This window comes from Callionymus lyra, chromosome 10, assembly GCF_982586985.1.
Source record: "Callionymus lyra chromosome 10, fCalLyr1.hap1.1, whole genome shotgun sequence".
In the NCBI taxonomy this organism is placed as follows: Eukaryota; Metazoa; Chordata; class Actinopteri; order Syngnathiformes; family Callionymidae; genus Callionymus; species Callionymus lyra.
The window spans coordinates 15,831,672-15,853,239 of NC_141827.1; the positions used below are offsets into that span (position 1 = coordinate 15,831,672).

At 40.6% G+C, this 21,568-nt stretch overlaps 1 protein-coding gene across 2 annotated transcripts in view; it reads left to right on the plus strand.

The window, feature by feature from the left end:
• The window catches only part of plxna1b (plexin A1b), a 182,102-nt gene that overhangs the window by 38,479 nt on the left and 122,055 nt on the right, over positions 1-21,568 (plus strand). For both annotated transcript variants that reach the window (XM_087801302.1, XM_087801303.1), the window contains exon 3: positions 12,061-12,243. In XM_087801302.1, coding sequence (XP_087657428.1) covers positions 12,061-12,243 — 183 coding nt within the window. The remainder of the gene's footprint in view (positions 1-12,060; positions 12,244-21,568) is intronic.

Here is a 21,568-nt window from a genome sequence, read left to right on the forward strand (position 1 = left end):
TGAGTTAAAGAACTCATGCAATTGTCATCAATCCCTTTTTAACAATAAAATAAGATTTAGTTGCATAACATTGCCTTTATGAATATTGTCTTTATAAATTCGGTAAAAAAAAAAATGAAAATATGAAAATTACACAGAGATTCTTCTATTCAAAATCTTAATGATGACTTTGTATGCTTTTATTCTGAAGGTGTGACACTTTATTAATGTAAGTAAGTAAGTCATTTTTATTTGTATAGCGCTTTTCCAGACCAGGGTCACAAAGCGCTTAAACAATCAGAACAATATTCAATAAAGTATATATTTTAAAGGTCAAGATAAAACTGATAACACAACAGGAGTTCCAGAAAATCAAGGAAAAGCCTGAACAAATAAAAACGTCTTAAGATTATTCTTAAAGGATTGCTTTATTGCTGGATCTGGACAAAGACTCAAACTAACTTTATTTTGGCTTCATAAAGATGTATACATTTTTTTGTGTGTACTGTTATTATTATTGAATAACAAAGCTTCTTGATGAAAAAGGAGGTTTATTGAATTAAAATACCTCATTCGTACCTTCTGATAAACGACTAAAGAAAGCCACTTGGTTGAGCGCCGTGGGTAAGACGTTGTGTTTGACTCCTGACGCTCCACTGTCGAGGGCCGGGCGTGAGGTAGGAGGGGACACAGCTGTTTGTCACAACCCGCCGGATTGATGGCCGGGACCTTTGTCAGGATCCCGTGTGGAGTTTTGACTTGTTACTGCTCCATGATTTGTAGCCTCTGGGCGTCATTAGGATGATACATTTACAGCCACTGTAAGACTGGAGCCTGTAAACACATGTTTGGTCTCACGGCAGCGACTTCGTAAACGCACACAAACGCACACTAACGCACACGGTTTCAGCACGAGGTCAGTTACCTGGATGGACTTGACTGAGTTCAAGTGTGGCCAGTGCTTGATCCTTGTTTGTGACGTTGATCCATAACCCTGATGCTAGAGGACAATTAGAGGGAGATGTTATTATTTATTGGTAAAAAATCTGTCAGTATGATGCGTATCCAGATACATGGGGAAAATATATGATGTATTGTAATACTGTAAGAACAACAATATATTTGTAGTCTTGTCCGAGTACTTGACTCTGGCGTTGCAGAGTTTTTAAAACCAATCAGTTATGACTTTCTCAAAATATGTCCAAACATTAGTCTTAAAAAGCTGCTGAAGTCGACTGTATCCTCTCGTCCTCAGTCATCTCGACGGGATTTCATCGTTCCTTTAGCTGTGGACGATGAGATGATGGCTGTTTTTTAGTAACCGGACCTTCATTGCAATCACAAAAATGTACAAAATGAGTATTTTTTATTATAAGTAAACATTTTAATTACTTTATATTATAAACACTTTATTGCAAAAATGTAAACCATAAAAGAACTATGCAAAAATGAAAAACAAGATTTGAAATCCATACAGTGCGATTGATACAGCATCGTGAAAAAAGCAAAAGCAATATATTGTCGTATTGACATTTTCTGACTCGCCTATTGATTATTTTGATAAAGGACAAAAGAAAAAACACTCCTTACTGTTGTACGGATCAAATTGTTGTTGTCGAGCTGGCGTTTCTTTGTCAGATTGGGAATGCTGGAAAAACATGTTCCATTTTTTTTTTTTTTTTCCTACCGTCTCATTGTTGTTGTGTCCCAACTTGTGTAGGAGGGAGGGAACGTTCGCACGGTGGCTGCAAAACCTAAACATAGTCTTCTAGAGCATGGTAAGGAAATGGACGGGGAAGGTGACACCAGAGTAGCAATTTGAGGGCCGAGATGATTAGGAAAAGAGGGAACGCTATGCAAGAGAGAGAGAGTAAGCGAAGGAGATGCAGTGGGTTCGCTGACAGAGAGCTGAGGGCCGGCTGAGGAAGAGTAATGGCACTAGAGATTTCTCACCACCTCTGCCAAGAACAGCATGAGAAGAGGGTGGATGACAGGACGAAAGGGAGAGAGCGATAGAGAGGAGGGGAAGATGGAATACGGGCCTCACATAATATCAGCGCTGGTCACCTGGCCGTCCCAACGACTCGACTCCCCGAGACGACTTCAGAGCGATTCTCGCCGGCGGAGGCTAATCCCGGTCCAGGAATATGATGATGCGTTTTCCAAACATCCCCTGCTGCGATGCTGATTCATTTTTCCCTGACCTGTAAAATCAGTTCCACTTTTCTAGCTCGCCACAATCAATACAATTAACTGATAAGGACGGTCACCGTTCAGGTGGTGTTTTTAAGCGAAGATATGCTGTAGCCATGAGTGCTCTGACCCTCTTAATACTCCAGAGTCCATGAAAGTGTGTTTATTATTTACTTACTCTGCTGTATTTAGAAGTGTTTATTGATGCATATTAATGTTACTGCTCAGGTTAATGTAAACCATAGCCTGTTGAGTTGAAACTAAACAAGATCAATGGAATATGATATAAACAAGTTGCCTCATAATCCTTTTTTTTTTTTTAATTATCTTATACAATGATGGACAATTAAATTTCATCATTATATACTGGGAATGTTACAAAGAGCGCTAATCCCAAAAGAAGGAAATGACTAATAAAGAGTTTAATATGATGGGAATTCTTGAAAAAAACTATAAATAAAATGTGTGCTTTTGATTGTATAAAATGTATAAGTTAATTGTATATAAATATCATTACGGGAAAATAATTATTAAATAGTAATTATTATTTTCCAAACCAATATATGCAATTATATGTATATATATTTATAAGTGTGTGTGTATATATACAGTATATATATATATATATATATTATTTATTTTACTATTTAAGATAAAAAAGTTAAAACTTACATTTTATGTAAAATTTTATTACAAAAATAAATCGTTAGATATATCATACTGTATAAAAGCAGTACGAAAATGTATACCCATAAAAAGCCGACGAAAAGAAGAGAAAAAAGTCATATTATTTAAGTTATTTGTAAGGTTGAAGTAGTATTTTACTTATGTGGGCCACAAAGATGGAGTCAGTGGGTGATGTGTAGCCCCCATGCCACGACTGCTCTTACAGGTACTATAGTATTCATTTGATTTCTGTTTAAATCTTATTTTCATCCATCTAAATTTCCCTCGTCATAATCGACTCTCGGATTTTAGCTCATAAAGCCGACAACATTCCTCTCTCTCACCAGTAGCAACCGACTCTAACCAAGAGGCCATTCAAGTGTCAAAGTGCTTTCTCTCCTGCGCCAGATGGATGGCGAAGTTTGGATCATTGTCACAAACCAGTGCATCAATCATACGATCAATCGTAGCAAAAACCAGTCGATCTGAAACCTCTTTATTTCATCTTGGGAATGCCGGCTGGTATGTGGTGGGTGGCGTGACAGGGGGGTCGGGGGGGGGGGGGGGGGTCACTTGAGGACTCACTCTGAATATATTTGAGTGTTTAAGATCTTTGAGAAATGAAAGGAAAATCATATCCTTTTTAAGAAAATCATTTATTTTATAAAGTTTGATTTTAAGTCAATGCATCAGACCACCATTGTTGGATATAGACAAGAAGCTATACTTTTGTGTATTGGAAAAACTAGTAGGGTTCTTGTTGGGTTTTTTTGTTTAGTAGTATATCAGAAAAGAGGCTTCTGGTTCTTTTGGTCAACGAACAAGTCATTTACTGTATCTGGCAGAAGATCTCCAACCAGAATTTCTAGAAATATATAACCGTGATCTTTTAGGATCATGTTAGATTTTAAACAAATTGCTCCGGCCATAAGGATTCTTAGGACTTCTGAATCTTTTTTTTTTTTTTTTTTTTACTTTTCACTTCTGCTTGAGTCATGCAGTAGCTAATGAAGTACTCGATACAAGTCTAACATAATGAAAAAGAAAATCACATTTTGCTGACATTAATTTTCCTACAATGAAATAAAGGGATGTTCATTTTATGATGTTAAACTAAGGGTATAACGCTGTAATTTAGACCGCTCTCTTCCTGTGTACTGACTTTAAGAGGATGTACCGGCAAATGTGTTTAGGTAATTAGGTTTGATTAATTGACTCGGAGCTGATGAACGGAGTTAATAGACAGTGAGGCTGGGCCGAGGCAGGAGACACCGAGTGTCTGGGAGGTCTTTAATTTCGACCTAAAGCTAAAACGGAAACCTTTTAAGTCATCGTGGGTTCAGAAGTATGACGTCTCTGTAAGTCTCTGTCTAATTGGGAAGATACTCGTGTATCGATCTGTTCATACACATCAGTGATAATGATTCCGAGCTCATCATCATCAGTGTGAGTCCCAGGTTCAGAAGTCGTTGTAAACAACGTTAAAAAAAGAACTTATTTCAATGTTTTCTTATAATTTAAAGTAGCCAAATTTCAGCTCTTATTTTGTTTGTTTGAGATATTTGGGGAAAGGTGTTCTTGTCACTCCTTGTGTCAATTTAGTTCCTCACTGCTATTTCATCGTGTTTTAGTTCAAATATCAGGTGGAAGCTTTTGGAAGCAGTTCGCCGAAAAGGTGCCAAGTGTTTGATGCGTCTGCCTGGAGAGCATTCAACGCGAAATTACTACCGTTGCATGAATACGAAATTTAGTCAAATACTTTTCTCAAACCTTTTTATTTTAACATAGTTTTTATAGTTAAAAAGTGATTTGTAATTATTCTATTTGCAATTTAGGATGAAATTATTTCACGTTAAAAATGGTTTGTCATATTTTACTAAACCCTTCTTGTACATTTAGGTAATAAATTGTAATAACCGGTAAATAGTAAATGCATAAGAGCAAAAATAAAAATGGCTTAAAACATGGTAAAAACCCAGATTTATAAAATGACATTAACAAATTGACATGGCAAGTCCTTAAAACAATTTTTACAACTTAATACAGAGCGGTTTAAATATTAGAAAATAAACCCAGGACTGTTTGAAACTACTGACTATGATGTGTTTGAAGTCTAGCTGTTCGTGACAACATCCCTAGAATCTCTCTAGTACATCATAGTAGCATCAAAACATTTGGATCCTCGACCGAAACGCTTCTGTTCTTGAAGAAAATCTAAAGCTGGTCTAATAAATCGATGTGCATAATAAAATGTCAACAGTAAAAACCAATTTGTCAACACATTTTTATGATTTTTTTTCATTAACAGTAACATTGCACATGTGCTTTATTTTGTGCATCCCACCCACCCATCCCCGCGACCCATGTCTGCAGTAATGTCTGATGCCTCTGCAGAGAATCCTGGATTATTTATTACTCTGCCTGACCCAGAACGCCTTAGTCAGCTTCCCTCGTACATCAGGAAATTAAATTGTCAAACTATTTTAAAAGTCTTTTTTTTTTTTTTGGTTTACTATCCAGGAAAACAAGCGACACATTTGTAGTTTCTTTCCTCCCGAGCATACAAGTAACGCAAGCGTCTCTGGGTCAAATGAAGGGAGCGACTTTTGGGAACCCTCATTAGTGACTTGAAAATTAGGCGTAGTGGAGCCATCTGTCGTCTTCTGTCGTCTCTTCTGTTGTCTTCTGTCGTCTCTTCTGTCATCTCTTCTGTCGTCTTCTGTCGTCTCTTCTGTCGTCGTCTTCTGTCGTCGTCTTCTGTCGTCTCTTCTGTCGTCTTCTGCCGTCTTCTGTTGTCTCTTCTGCCGTCTTCTGTCGTCTCTTCTGTCGTCTTCTGCCGTCTTCTGTTGTCTCTTCTGCCGTCTTCTGTTGTCTCTTCTGCCGTCTTCTGTCGTCTCTTCTGTCGTCTTCTGCCGTCTTCTGTTGTCTCTTCTGCCGTATTCTGTCGTCTCTTCTGTCCTCTTCTGTCGTCTTCTGTTGTCTCCTCTGCCGTCTTCTGTTGTCTCTTCTGCCGTCTTCTGTCGTCTCTTCTGCCGTCTTCTGTCGTCTCTTCTGCCGTCTTCTGTCGTCTTCTGTCGTCTCTTCTGTCGTCTTCTGTCGTCTCTTCTGTCGTCTTCTGTCGTCTCTTCTGCCGTCTTCTGTCGTCTCTTCTGTCGTCTTCTGCCGTCTTCTGTTGTCTCTTCTGCCGTATTCTGTCGTCTCTTCTGTCCTCTTCTGTCGTCTTCTGTTGTCTCCTCTGCCGTCTTCTGTTGTCTCTTCTGCCGTCTTCTGTCGTCTCTTCTGCCGTCTTCTGTCGTCTCTTCTGCCGTCTTCTGTCGTCTTCTGTCGTCTCTTCTGTCGTCTTCTGTCGTCTCTTCTGTCGTCTTCTGTCGTCTCTTCTGTCGTCTTCTGTCGTCTCTTCTGTTGTCTTCTGTCGTCTCTTCTGTCGTCTTCTGTCGTCTCTTCTGTCGTCTCTTCTGTCGTCTCTTCTGTCGTCTTCTGTCGTCTCTTCTGTCGTCTTCTGTCGTCTCTTCTGTCGTCTCTTCTGTCGTCTTCTGTCGTCTTCTGTCGTCTTCTGTCGTCTTCTGTCGTCTCTTCTGTCCTCTCTTCTGTCGTCTCTTCTGTCGTCTATTCTGTCGTCTTCTGTAGTCTCTTCTGTCGTCTTCTGTCGTTCTTCTGTCGTCTTCTGTCGTTCTTCTGTCGTCTCTTCTGCCGTCTTCTGTCGTCTCTTCTGCCGTCTTCTGTCGTCTTCTGTCGTCTCTTCTGTCGTCTCTTCTGCCGTCTTCTGCCGTCTTCTGTCGTCTCTTCTGTCGTCTCTTCTGTCGTCTCTTCTGTCGTCTCTTCTGCCGTCTTCTGCCGTCTTCTGTCGTCTCTTCTGTCGTCTCTTCTGTCGTCTCTTCTGTCGTCTTCTGTCGTCTCTTCTGTCGTCTTCTGTCGTCTCTTCTGTCGTCTTCTGTCGTCTCTTCTGTCGTCTCTTCTGTCGTCTCTTCTGTCGTCTCTTCTGCCGTCTTCTGCCGTCTTCTGTCGTCTTCTGTCGTCTTCTGTCGTCTTCTGCCGTCTTCTGTCGTCTCTTCTGCCGTCTTCTGTCGTCTTCTGTCGTCTCTTCTGTCGTCTTCTGTCGTCTCTTCTGTCGTCTTCTGTCGTCTCTTCTGTCGTCTTCTGTCGTCTTCTGTCGTCTCTTCTGTCGTCTTCTGTCGTCTTCTGTCGTCTTCTGTCGTGTCTTCTGTCGTCTCTTCTGTCGTCTTCTGTCGTCTTCTGTCGTCTTCTGCCGTCTCTTCTGTCGTCTCTTCTGTCGTCTCTTCTGCCGTCTTCTGCCGTCTTCTGTCGTCTCTTCTGTCGTCTCTTCTGTCGTCTTCTGTCGTCTCTTCTGTCGTCTTCTGTCGTCTCTTCTGTCGTCTCTTCTGTCGTCTCTTCTGTCGTCTTCTGTCGTCTCTTCTGTCGTCTTCTGTCGTCTTCTGTCGTCTCTTCTGCCGTCTTCTGCCGTCTTCTGTCGTCTTCTGCCGTCTTCTGTCGTCTCTTCTGCCGTCTTCTGTCGTCTTCTGTCGTCTCTTCTGTCGTCTCTTCTGTCGTCTCTTCTGTCGTCTCTTCTGTCGTCTTCTGTCGTCTCTTCTGTCGTCTCTTCTGTCGTCTCTTCTGTCATCTCTTCTTTCGTCTTCTGTCGTCTTCTGTCGTCTCTTCTGTCGTCTTCTGTCGTCTCTTCTGTCGTCTTCTGTCGTCTCTTCTGTCGTCTCTTCTGTCGTCTTCTGTCGTCTCTTCTGTCGTCTTCTGTCGTCTCTTCTGTCGTCTTCTGTCGTCTTCTGTCGTCTCTTCTGTCGTCTTCTGTCGTCTCTTCTGTCGTCTTCTGTCGTCTCTTCTGTCGTCTCTTCTGTCGTCTCTTCTGTCGTCTCTTCTGTCGTCTTCTGTCGTTCTTCTGTCGTCTTCTGTCGTCTTCTGTCTTCTTCTGTCTTCTTCTGTCGTCTTCTGTTGTCTTCTGTCGTCTTCTGTCGTCTTCTGTCCTCTCTTCTGTCGTCTTCTGTCGTCTTCTGTCGTCTTCTGTCGTCTTCTGTCGTCTTCTGTCATCTCTTCTGTCGTCTCTTCTGTCGTCTTCTGTCGTCTCTTCTGTCGTCTTCTGTCGTCTCTTCTGTCGTCTTCTGTCGTCTCTTCTGCAGTCTTCTGCCGTCTTCTGTCGTCTCTTCTGCCGTCTTCTGTCGTCTTCTGTCGTCTCTTTTGTCGTATTCTGTCGTCTTCTGCCGTCTCTTCTGTCGTCTTCTGTCGTCTTCTGTCGTCTCTTCTGTCGTCTTCTGTCGTCTCTTCTGCCGTCTTCTGTCGTCTTCTGTCGTCTCTTCTGTCGTCTTCTGCCGTCTCTTCTGTCGTCTTCTGTCGTCTTCTGTCGGTCTCCTGGTTTGATGCGCTAGACGAGCATCACATTTAGGGCCTGGTGATGTCATTTTCACATTTTATTTCCAAGCAAGCTTTGGGGAAATATGTTCTGGGTACAATTAATGAGAGGCAGACATCCCACACCTTTCATTAAAGAAGTAGTTACAATGTAATGTGTTGTCATCTGATGAAAATAACAACACGGTGTATGTCTTTGTACACAGGTCTGCGTTATACTCACTCGACACTGTTGACAATTTTGGCCGTGACATGTTTTTTAAACCATTTCCTTCAACATCAAATTGCTGAGCACACACACGCGTGTTATTACGGGATGACATGTGCGTGCACACGTGCTACCTATGAATGAGTGTATTTCATGGTTTCTCGGTGTGAAGTGGCGGAGGCTTCCTGAAAGCGGCTCCACCCTGGGAAACCCACAGTAGTGGCTGTTCGCCAGGAGCTCCTCTGAGCCCCGAGTTGTTTGTACAAAACCAACCCTGGCTTTTGTCATGTGTGTGTAATCCTCATACTTTGAATATAGGTCACAGATTTGGTGTCTGACCTTTACAAAACCTGCCTGTGTTTGCTGTAGATTTAAAGAGACCTGTGTCCTCATTTATTTTAGGAATATTAAGGCCTCTAGTCACTTAACCAATATTCAGACAAATTATTTTAATTAAATCATCTTGTCTCTATAAGTGAATCTATTCAAATCTTCTGTGTCAGCCAAAGAAAGCTCGATAGAATAAACGATGAATCGGGTTATAAATGTGTTGAAAGGTTTTTCTCTTCAGCAAAAGACTAATTATATTAGCAAATTGTTTTACATTTTTATAGCTCAGCAAGACTTCTATATTTATAAAATATGTTAACTTGATGACAACAACTATTGAAGGTCCAGTGAAAGTTAAATGCTGATATTTTAAACTACATTTATATCGCATTTAAGGTTGAATTGACTTCTGTTAGTGTTGGGAATGCATTGTACCGTAGGAGTAAATAAAAGGCTCTACTATGAACTGGAACCTCCCCCATATGAAAATGAAAATATAAATAAAATAAATGGCTTATCAGAGAAAGAGAAACAAAAAAACAAGATTTAGAATTTCCTGAAAAACTATTTAAAATGTGCCATATTGTAAGATATTATCAACCAGAATTTCAAAATAAATAATGCAATTCTGTCACATACAAGCCTGAGGTTTGATTTAATAAATTAATTTTGTATTTCCTTTTTTTCTATGTTTCGTTTTGCCCTTTGTGGTTGTTTTACTCTTCTTGTTAGCGAAATAAAGAAAACAAAAAAATACAAATGGAACAAGGAAAGAAAGAATGCTGAATTCAACAGTGCTAATGCTACTGGTGTTTTACTCATTTTATTAAAGTATGGTAGGGGTCCTCATCCTTTATTGCACCATGAACCAGTTTAATGGCTATATTATATTTACAGACCGACCTCCAGATAAAAAATATTAAGAATAAATTGTTTAGAAATTGTTTTTTTTACTCAATTTTCATTTAGGACATATTTCCTCAGTAATCTTGACCGAAAAGACATTTATCTCAGAGAAAATACAATCTTTTATTGAATTAAAGAACCTTTCAGGCAGGTATCATCAATAGAACTGACTTTATATAAAGTATATCTTCTGTCTGTGTATATGATAACCATTCCACTCTTTTAATGTGAAAAACAACAGAACAATAACAAGTCATAGACGAATGCATGATGACATTAATGACCACTAGTCCATCAAAAATGTCCTGATATTTATCTGCTCAAACCACTTATTGGCTGTAGTCTACTTCCTCTCAAAGATTAAATAGCACTCAAATGTTCAAAATGGTAAATTGACATATAGACTTCTGCCAACTTGACTGGTCAGAGCATTGGGAGGAATTCCATTTCCATACTGAATATCAGCTCACGCACTAAAATGCTTCCTGACCTCGGGGGACATGCTCTCACTCCATACTGATGCGCCGCCTGGATCTTCCGGATCTGCTGCGATATCCTCGAGAATAAAGAGTAGAGATTTCTATACGTTGAGTGTGTGTGTGTGTGTGTGTGAGTGTGTGCAAATTTTTTACTCGTGTCACTCTCTGTGGTAATCCTCTTGCTCTCATGGCCTACCCAGTATCCACTGCTTCCCACAGTTGATCTTCAGTGTAGAAAATGAATTTACCCGTTAACTCGTTTGCCTTCTTCTGTTGCAACGTCAACTGGAGACTTTTTTCCGAATCTAATTTAGATTAATTGATGTCATTAATATGTGTAGACGTTGTAATATCATGTATAAACAAAGTATTATATTTATTGTAGTGTTTTTGGCGACAAAAGCTTGACTGCGGTTTGTTTTTCTCGCTTGAATAAACAAAGAAGGTCACTTTGTGTCATTTATTTTCTTAAAAAAAGACAAGAAATCCAAAGTATTACTATAGCTGTAGTTGTACTTGTACTGCACAACGTCGGGGGCAAGTCAGGCAGACGGAAGCGTGTGAGGGGGCGGTGGTTTTTTTATCTCTCTGTTGTGAATCAATTAGATGATGTACTGATAACACTGTGGATTACACCGTCATTTACTAGCCGACATTTACACACTTGGCAAGCGTGTTTGCTAAATCACACATGAATCACAAGAACACACAAAACCTCCATTTGCCTCTTTGCTTTAGCATCTGTCCTCAGACATTAAACCTTGTCATACATATGCAAGGTGCGACAAGCACACCTTCAAGCACCCTTAAAGACTTGTGGACTAGATATACATTTATTTTAAGTCCATCAATCATGATGGGCGTCCCGACCTCCTCACTGACAGCTGGATAGAGTCCATGTATAAGAGCCAACTGGTCGAGACATCATACGGGTCAGTGGATTGCCCCGGGGGCGGGGGGGGGTTCCCCTCGTGACACCGGAATGCTCCGGATATTGTCACATGGTTGGCCGACATCGCCCCCCGTATCACTGGCATGACTAAAGACTTTTTGCACGCCGGGGTTGTTTTGTTGTGTTTATGAATGGCTTTTAATTGATTTGGCAGCCTATCTTGTAAGGAAATCAACTTAACCTTACAGTTTAATTCAATGACACGTCCTCGGGTCGTTATAAACTCACTTTACAAAAACTCATTGTATGAAGGACTTTTTTTAATCCAGAGCGAGGCAAAGTGGGTTCCGGGGGCACGTAAGGTCGTTTGGCCTGTTTTTTTTACTTCTCTCATGAAGTCAATGTGAAACAATTTACTATTACTGATTTTAAATGCTGACATTTTCCCAGTAAGTGTGAAAGTTGCTTATTAAAGGATTTATATTTTCATTTACATGTTAGGAAAATAGATTATGATTAAAAATTGTATTCATCAATATAACTAAGTAAATAAATAAATGCAATAAACTTATATATAGAACCTTCTTCTTGTAGTTTTGTTGCTGTGTTTTTAGATTTTAGTTATTTCAAATGTATATATATTTATTTATATATGTGTGTATATATTTATATATATATATATATATATATACATATATATATTGGGGGTACAAAGGAAGAATTTCATGACAATAAACGCTTTAAATCTTGAATTGTTTCATTAATATTAAGCATTTGGTCCTTTATAATTGATGCTATAAGAATAAGATTTGTTTAATTACCATTAGCACCGTATTATTATTATTATTTAATTATTTCAGTCCCTCTCAACAATCGCACTATAAACTGTGGCTCCCTGAAAATGTCATTTATCAATCTTTCTTCACTATTTCTGAATTACAAAAATGGGCACAAATTATGATTATCTCACTGTTGATGCTTTATAATTGCCTTTTTATTTTATGTCACCGTCTCTGACCTGTCGTGTTAATTCTGCCCCCTTTCTTCTCCAGCCGTTGCAGATCGACGACAACTTCTGTGGCCAGGACTTCAACCAGCCGCTGGGTGGGACCAGCACCATCGAGGGGATTCCTCTCTTCTTCGACAAAGACGACGGCATGACGTCGGTGGCGGCGTACGATTACCGCGGCAACACCGTGGCTTTCGTCGGTACACGCAACGGCAAGCTGAAAAAGGTAAGAATAATGTAAAAATATTGAAATGACCGAAGCTACAGGTTGTCTTGAAATATATATTAAGGTGTATATTCAGCAATATATGCGTTTTATAACTGGTTCAAACACAGCCTTTAATGGACACTTGGATGCTATTATTTGCAAGTGAGTTTCTTTTAAATGTAGGGAAACACAGTTGTGTAACAAATATATTGGGACATTATAATGCCATTCTGTTCCCCATTATTGTATATTTACTGGTTCTGCAATTGTCACCTATTTAAGCATGTGTGAGGAAAAAACGCTGGTTGAGTAAATGGAAGTTCATTAGAATTCACCCTGTCTGCTCTGCATTCCTCAAAACCTGCCGTCTATTCAGAATTATGAATATATAATCAGCAATGTGTGTTTTTCTTCTTCTTCCCCCACACATATAATGCATATATGTGCTTGCACAGTCACAGGAAACATAATAATGTCTGTGTTAGTGTTGGGAACAACCAGTGTGTGTGTGTGTCTGTGTGTGTGTGTGTATAAGTGTGTATTAGGGGGTGAGCGACGACAGACAATACAGTGTTGACTAAGATTCAGCGCCGTGCATTTGTCAAAGTGACATCTATTCACTTAGCTTGACAACAGTTTCTTTATTTATTTTTTTGCTCATGTCTGTGCATTTCATATCGCTGCTGTGTTGAAGACTCACCAGGGAAAATAATACCACTGTGTTTTGTTGTTTATCTGTTCCTATTGTTTGTTTGTGGATACTGACTGCACGTTCCAGCCAAAAGTAGTAGATTTGTCTTGGCCGTAAATCAGTCTCATGTGGATTGAATATACCGTCATGCAGACGTTTGTGATTTATAATTATGCTCAGATGATGAACTCGGTTTAAACACTATCAAAAATAAAAACTGTTAATGAGCATGGTGAAGAGAAGCAGCGAGGGAATTTTAGAGTCTGTAGTAATGGCTTCATACCTTGTAGTCACTGTCCTCATGTGTCTACATTATTAGGACTGAATTATTATTCAGATGTCAGCACTAAATGAAAAGTACTTTTTGCTCTAAATGAATTGCTTCCAATATAGATCTAGATATTTAGTATTTCTTTTAATCATTAATTTGTTGATGGAACATTTGGTCACACTAGGGGTTCACGGATAGTGAGAGTACCTTGTATTTAATTGTTTGTATTAACTTCACTTTAATGTTTAATTGTATGTTATCAACTCTCCGTCCAACAAACTGGGGTGCAGGCTTCCAACAGGCCGGTGACCCCTCTTCTAATTGTACTATAGGACTTGTTTGAAGGGAAAAGTTCTAAAGCCAAAATGCAAATCCTGACTGATTCTGTGATGGGAATGAAAACGGCCTGCCAGCTTTCTCTCTACTCTGTGCCACCGGCATCTCAAATGTTGCGACTTTCTTCTCTTGGCACGCCTGGAAATCTTTATCTTGATTAGTTTGCATTCAGGCTCTATTTATAAACCACTTCTTCTTTGGCTCACTTTCACAAGATTGTCCCCAACTCCGTCCGTTGGCATCATGCACAGACGGAGTCACTGTGAAGAGTATACTAATGATTGTCGTTTATAAGGACGAAGGCGAGCGGCTGCTGTAAAGGGAAGAGAAAGTTGAGCGATGAGGTAGTGGTTATCTGGACACCAGTGCGGTCCAACGCTTTCAGTTCTCTGACTATAAGTGTCGTCATGCTTCCTCGAGACTGTACTGTAAGTTTACAAGGATGTGTATTTGCAAGAGTATGGCGATACAATGCCAGTCATGATACGGTAGTAACACCACTATATTTGTGGTATTCTGGTGTGATGGCTAGTACATTTATAAATTGGTGACTATACATCTAACACAAAGGAGAGGGGGATGAAAGAAGAGGAGGATCTGTGAACACTGCAAATAAAAGTAGAGCTAGAGAATAAACAGTTGCAGTAATGTTATGGGTTACATGTACAGGTTACAAGTAATGTATAATGCGAATTTTAGCATGATTAGTCGACTGTATCCTCTCGTCCCTAGTCATGGCATTGAATATGGTGGATGTAGTGAATGCTGCCATCTAGCGGCCAGTTTAATTGCAGCTATTAAAAAAAAAGAAGGAAAATCTATACAGTTAAATATCAGTACAGTATTACGTAAAAGTATCTTGCGATATATATCACCATATCAATATTATCTAACACACCTATACGTTTTTTTTTGTTGAACCCTAGTGTTCTCTATGAACGACCTTCACCACTGCATATGTATTTCTGGAAGCCAGCGACAGAGACAACACAAGGGATACCTCATACACATTTGTTTTCCGGCCACCGACTCACCTTGACAACATAGGTTACATAAGGGTTAAGATATACACCTTTAAGTGTCTGCTTGTAGATGTTTTTCCCTCATTCTCCTTTGCAAGACAAACCTCAGTTTAGACTCTTCAGCTGTGCCTCACAACAGGGGGGTCAGTGCAGGCCATTTGTCAAATGTGCATTCAGCGTGTGTTGTTGTAGACCCCATCATCAGCTGTGCTGCTGGTCCTGGTCATGCAAGTCTTGGTTAATGCTGTTCAGAAGCCTCCTTCAACATCCAAGGCACTCTCTTATTTAAGTTGTGTGTCCTGACACAAAATATAAAGACGTTTCCTTACCTGCATGTCGAGACATACAAGTTATAACTGTGGCTGTAAAAGCATTGAAATCATTTGATCCTGGAGAGGACGTTTGTTTTATCAGTGGAAACCCTCGAGTTTCAGTCGCGACACGATTTATTTTCAAGTGTGCATTAATATAAATTATAAGAACAGTAATGCGTGTAAATTAATTACATCCAATAAATGTCAAAATGGCTGCCATTACTCCTCAGGCTACTGTTATTCCAAATCATTACTCTCTTTTATTACGTTTAAATTTCAGGTTTACGTTGAATTAAAATAATGAAACTTGACCACCACAAGTGTGAGAACGTTTTGTGATGATATGCTTTATAACAAGCTTTATATTTTAAAATATATCTTTGATGTCTTCGTACTTTTATTGTGTTAACTGAGTAACAAAAGTTGGGATTACAAGCTATTATTATTTTGTGCAAGAAAGGGTGGGACTTATTTTTTTTATGAATGATTAGTTACAGGAAAAACCTATTATGAAACTATAACACAATTAATTACATTGCTTAATTCAGTTTTCTATTTATACTCATTTGCTAGTTCACACGAAAATCTTGTAACTTTTGTGCAGTATTTGCTGGTACAAGATGTGCCTGGGTAAATGTAAGGAAGATGAAGGCATGTTCAGAACTGATGTATGGAAAGTTTTACACAAAGATATACTGCACATTTGAAGCTTGGATCAGGGTTCTCGAACAGTCCAAGTCTCGGGCTAAACACAAACATTCGAAACAAGACAAACTTTCTTGACTTTGCTGTAAAGCACGCATTCTCACCAGTTACAGCAGATCGTTCCGCTTCAATAGAAGTAAACACATTCAACATTTTATTGGTCCCTTAGCGTACTCATTTCTGTTCCTATTTATTTTCTGAACTACTTCTACGACCACAAATTGGTCCGTAGGGAACTGAACCTACATTGAACTTGCAATTCCCAGGTCAAACCTTTAAAGACGGAGGCCCACGTGACGCGGTCGCACTTCCGTTTGAAAAGAGATGTTTGAAATACAATTACTTGACGGTAAAGTGTACTTGGGGCGTGTGTGTGTAATCGTTTGGCTCAGCCAGTCGAGCCACGAGTTGCCTTGGCCTGGGCAGCTGCACAGAGGCCTGCATTGTGAAGGCGTCTTCCAGCCTACGGTCATTAGTTCACACGACTGCATGCGATTTCCTTCCACATTAAGACACCGATACGACGAGAGAAAGACAGGCTAGGATGAGGTTGATGGAAAGGAAACCGCGTGACTTCAACACGAACCGTTGCCACACATCTATTCTAACCCTTCAATTCGATAGCTCTTGTCCATAAATTTGCTTCCTTGTTGAACTATTTTCTTGTTGATTGAATGTTGGCAAATGAATCAAGTCAAATATAGCAGCTTAATGTGAAGGCTGATGTAGTCACGCTAATGTTTTTCCTGCCCTTGCGTGCACTGTTGAAGCCTCTTGTTCAAGCATGCACATATCAATTATATCATTATTGCCAACCCAAATAGAAATAGAAATAGAAATAGAAAGGCTTTATTCATCCCCAGAGGGGAAACACACTTTCACAACAGCGCAGTTGGAAGAAAAAAAGTGCAAGGAGAAAGAAATAGTACAAGAGATAATACAAAATAAAATAAAAACGATCTTAAAAATATACAAATTATTTACAAAATTAGAAATTGACACTATTAACAAAATAAAATAGAATAAAAAAATAAAATAAAATAGAAATAAAAAACGGAAAAAAAATAAAATAAAAAGCACACAAGAAGAAAAACACGCTACGGATTAGCATCAGGATATTTAAAGTAGAGAGTTAAATATCCTGACACCAGTTGGGATGAAGGACCTTCTATAACGCTCCGTCCTACACTGGGGGTGCCTGAGCCTGCCACTGAAGGAGCTGGCCAGCTCCTCCACGGTCAGGTGCAGTGGGTGGAGAGCGTTGTCCCTGATGGAGGAGAGTCTGGAGAGTGTCCTCCTCTCTCCCACCTCCTCCACCGAGTCCAGCGAGCGGCCCAGGACAGAGCCGGCCCTCGTGACCAGCCTGTTGAGTCTCTTCCTGTCCCGGTCCGTGCTGCCTGCTCCCCAGCAGACCACAGCGTAGTGGATAGCAGAGGCTACCACGGAGTCATAAAAGGTCCTTAAAAGTGGTCTGCACACACCGAAGGACCTCAGTCTCCCCAGGAGGTGGAGGCGACTTCGGCCCTTCTTGTACACGGCGTTGATGTGTGTGGACCAGTTCAGTTTATTGTTGAGGTGAACACCCAGGTATTTGAAGCTGTCCACCAGCTCAATGTCCGAACCCTGGATGCTCACCGGTTGATATGGTGGGGACTTTTTCCTGAAGTCAATCACCATCTCCCTTGTCTTACCGGTGTTTAAGCAAAGGTAGTTGCTCTCACACCAGTCAACAAAGTCCTTGATGACTGACCTATACTCCAGCTCGCCCCCCCCAGACACGCAGCCCACAATGGCCGAGTCGTCAGAAAACTTCTGGAGGTGACAGCTGCTGGAGTCATAGGTAAAGTCCGCCGTGTAGAGGGAAAAAAGGAAAGGTGACAGCACTGTCCCTTGAGGCACCCCGGTGCTGCAGATGGTCACCTCAGACCTGCAGTCCTGCAGCCTCACATACTGCGGCCTGTTGGTGAGGTAGTCCATCGTCCATGCTGCCAGCTGTGTCCCAACTCCTGCGTCCTCCATCTTCTTCCTTAGCAGCGCCGGCTGGATGGTGTTGAAAGCACTTGAGAAGTCAAAAAACATGACTCTCACAGTGCTACCGGCGGCTTCCAGATGAGACAGTGCCCGGTGCTGCAGGTAGATGACGGCGTCATCCACCCCCATCTTTGGCCTGTAGGCGAACTGCAGCGGATCCAACGCAGAGCTCACCGTCGTGCGTAGCTCGCGGAGTACCAGCCTCTCCAAGGTCTTCATCAGATGGGAGGTCAGGGCGACTGGTCTGAAGTGGCTCGGCTCCTTCGCGTGTACCGCCTTGGGAACCGGAACCACACAGGAGGTCTTCCACTGGACCGGGACCTTCTCCAGTTTGAGGCTCAGGTTGAAGATGTGTGTGACCAACTCACAAAGTTGATCAGCACAGTCCCTGAGCAGTCTGGGGCTGAGTCCATCTGGTCCAGCAGCTTTCCTGATCTTCAGTCGCCTTAATTCTCTCCTCACCTGTTCCGATGTAACAAAGAGAGGTGGCTGTGGGGGGTTGGGCAGCTGAGGCAGTAGGGCTTGTTGGGGTGGAGAAAGGTGGCTTGGAGGTGAGAACAGTTGGGGGGAGGGGGCTGAAGCAGGGGAAAAACAGCTTTGTGAAGAGTGAGGGGCAAATCCTTCTTTCTCTCTTCTTGTGTCATAGCCTAGTGAAAAAACGATGTTCTAATAGTTATTTAAATGCTTTTTGACATCCAGGTATTTCCATGGCCATCTTTTTAGATGGCAGAATGTTGTCCTGAAAATGTATTCAGGCTAAAAGATGCACATGTGTCACTTACCTGGAATACATATTGCAAAAGAAGAGGCTAATGCCAACTGGGTAGTATCAGTATTTATTGTTCTGAAACACAAACTATAGAGAGCATAACAACAAATCATTAATTTGTATGTATTTATGTTGTCAAATAAGCAAGAAATTATGGTATTTCATTACAATTTTACACCAATATCAAAGCTGGTTTTGTTATTTGTTTCATTGTTATGAACCAATTACTTAATGGTTATTATGAATAATTTCATTAAACTGATTAAAAGATGGCCGTTTTAAGATAATAGACGTCTTAAACGGCATCCATCACCATATTCAATTCCAATGCTGATTTAATTGACTTTTATTGGACTTCACTTTTTGGCTGGTATATAACTGATAGTTAATTGTTTTGCAATCCAGTTATGAAAGGTTGACGCAAATGCTGAAAGTTATCTCAATTCATTAATTTAAAGATGTAGGACAATAATAATTGTTTTATATTTTAAGTTCAAGAAAAGGTTAAATGTCTATTAGTGACCATCAGTATCATGCAACCACATTGAAGAATAAGTGAAAAAGAAAATGAGTCCATGCATCCACACTTTCCCCTTCTCCTCATTTTCAGTGGTTTATCTGACACGCTTTCTATTCTCTTTCTTCATCGTCGCTCTTTCTCCTGTGATCAAAGATTCTTCTTCTTGATAATAAATGGGCTTTGTGTTGAGAGCAGATCTTGTGTTCTCTATTTTCCTCTAATCATTTTTTCCTCTTTAAGGAGGCGCGCAACTACACATGTGTAGACACATGCACATCAATGTAGCTGCATGGCTAGACACACACACACACACACACACACACACACTGCTTCACATCTGAAAATGGGTTGGAACACTACCATCAGAATTCCGGTCGCTAATGAGGATCCTTTTACATTTAACGCCACACTTTCATTTTGAAACGCACACACCGATCCGCCCACATGGTCTCATTAAAGTCTCCCAACTATAGACCTTTTCCTGACCAGAGCCTCAACTAGCATAATGATCCATATCTCTTTACTTTAGAACCGGTGACTTAACAAACTGAATAGATGGCCACACTATCAATTATGAACACCTCAGATCAGCACCATTGCCTTTTTACTTTTAAACACTCTTGAAGCGCATCTTATTTGAACTCCAAGCCAAGTCACATTGCTGTCCTTTGATAGCTAATGACTTTTTAAAAAGACATTTTGTCCGCGGTTATCTTGGTGCTATTACAGTTTTCCTGCTCTGCTGCACTGTGTTGTACTCTTTCCAGGACTTTTGCTAATTTTCTACTCGCATGGGTTAATGAAGCAAAGACTTGATGAGAGACGAGATATGAAGGAAAGGCTGAGAGGAATGAAGACGGCTGGGAAGTGGAGGAGATTAATAATAAATGTGTTGGGCAAGAAAGTAAGATTAGAAGAATGTAAACTGTGCCTGATCCAAATAGGATCCTAGATTGCCACTTCTTTTTTATCTCAGTGTCTAGTTATTTCCTAGACGATATACTCCCTCTTTTAAGACGTAGTAGGTCATATTTAGACCTGGCTTAAAAACGTAATCATATTTAATGTCAAATACCGTTTCCTTTATAATAGCCCTTTTAATCCCAGTGGTCAAATGTAACCTGCCAAAGCCATTTATAATAAAAAATGTGCATTTATAAATGCGAATAACAACATTCGGCAAGTCCTCTCGGTGCTGCAGTAGGTATTAAAATCCCACAGGCATTGGGGGGGGACCCCAAAGGGCATGTCATATCTCAAACTAGCAAGCCAAAATCAACATATTCACGCAGGTATGCCATCCACCATCCCCCCAGTGTGACGCTCAGTATCCAGAGGGTTAGACATGAGTAGCACAGTTGGTGCAGATTACCTTTTGGCCCCGAGGAGCGGTATCTTCAGCACTGGCACATGCTCTTCCATCAAATGCTAATAGCAACAGCACTGGTTTGGCTGAGTTGAGGTCTTTTTTTTTTTCTCCCCCCCTAATATCAAAACAGTGTCTTTGTCTTTATTACATAAAACGTTGCGAGTGCTAATGAGTTTTGCATATACAAATCAGTTAATCTACATTCTACGCACTTGTAGAATCAGGTTTATCAGATTACCTCTCCAAAGCTAATAGATTTTTAATAGATTGATTCCGATTATTTGCTCCAGTTATGCAACAATAAGATGATTATCCCGTTGGTACAGGAATAAATAAACATTTATCCGTCCTCATAGGCAATTTTTTAGATCCGGTGCATTAGTTGAAAATACTCCATGTATTCCCTTTATCTTGATTCACATGAGAATCGTGAAGATTGTTAGCATGATTTTCCGGTTTTGTTGGACCATATGCTTATGAAAAAAGACAAAAAAAACCACATGTTAAACGTCTCAATCGGGATCCCTCTCACACAGCATGGTAGCATGTCCTGTTGTCTGACTAATTATCCCCTAAGCTCCGCCCCTCACCCCCGCCCTCCTCCACTCGAGTGCCAAATGCTTTTTCTTGGACTTGTTGCTTGCTTGATGGATGCCCCCCAGCTAGACAGCCCCCTGGCCTCCTGATCAGCACTGACCCACCTGCCCTGACCTTGGTTAATCCTGTTAGCATATGGGTACTTGATGGCCCGTCTGAGAGTCCCTCCCAGACTTGCAGCTCTAATGTTGCCTTTATAATCTTACTGGCCTTCGCAGTTTGACCAGAATAAACATCATTTCATTCGGATCATTTGCCACGAGCTGTAGTGTGGAAATAGTCGTCTTCAATTACACAATGGATTTAATGGTAATTAAACGTATAAGTATAGTTTCTCTGCAGTGGATCAGGCTCCATTTTCTTCATGTTTGCGAGCACAAACACAGATAATGGGTCCATTATTGGTGCGGCGACAAGGTCAGCTAGCCCATTCCCATCTGTTAAGCTCTTCAAAATGAAGAATTAGGCGTTTAAGAGAAGGCTGACTGGACTCTTGTGTGGCTCATTCGGTGGCAGATGGTAATTTCTTCTTCACCTTTTTTTTTTTTTTTTTTCCCTGTTCATCTCCTTCGCTCACCCATCACGAATCTCTTAAGCACGAGAGACAGAAGGAGCTCATCGTCTTTCGCTTCCTGGTGAAATATTTATTCATCCTCTCTTTGGTTGAAATGTTTTAAACTGACGGAGTCTTTAATTAGTCATGCGTGCATCCTTGCCT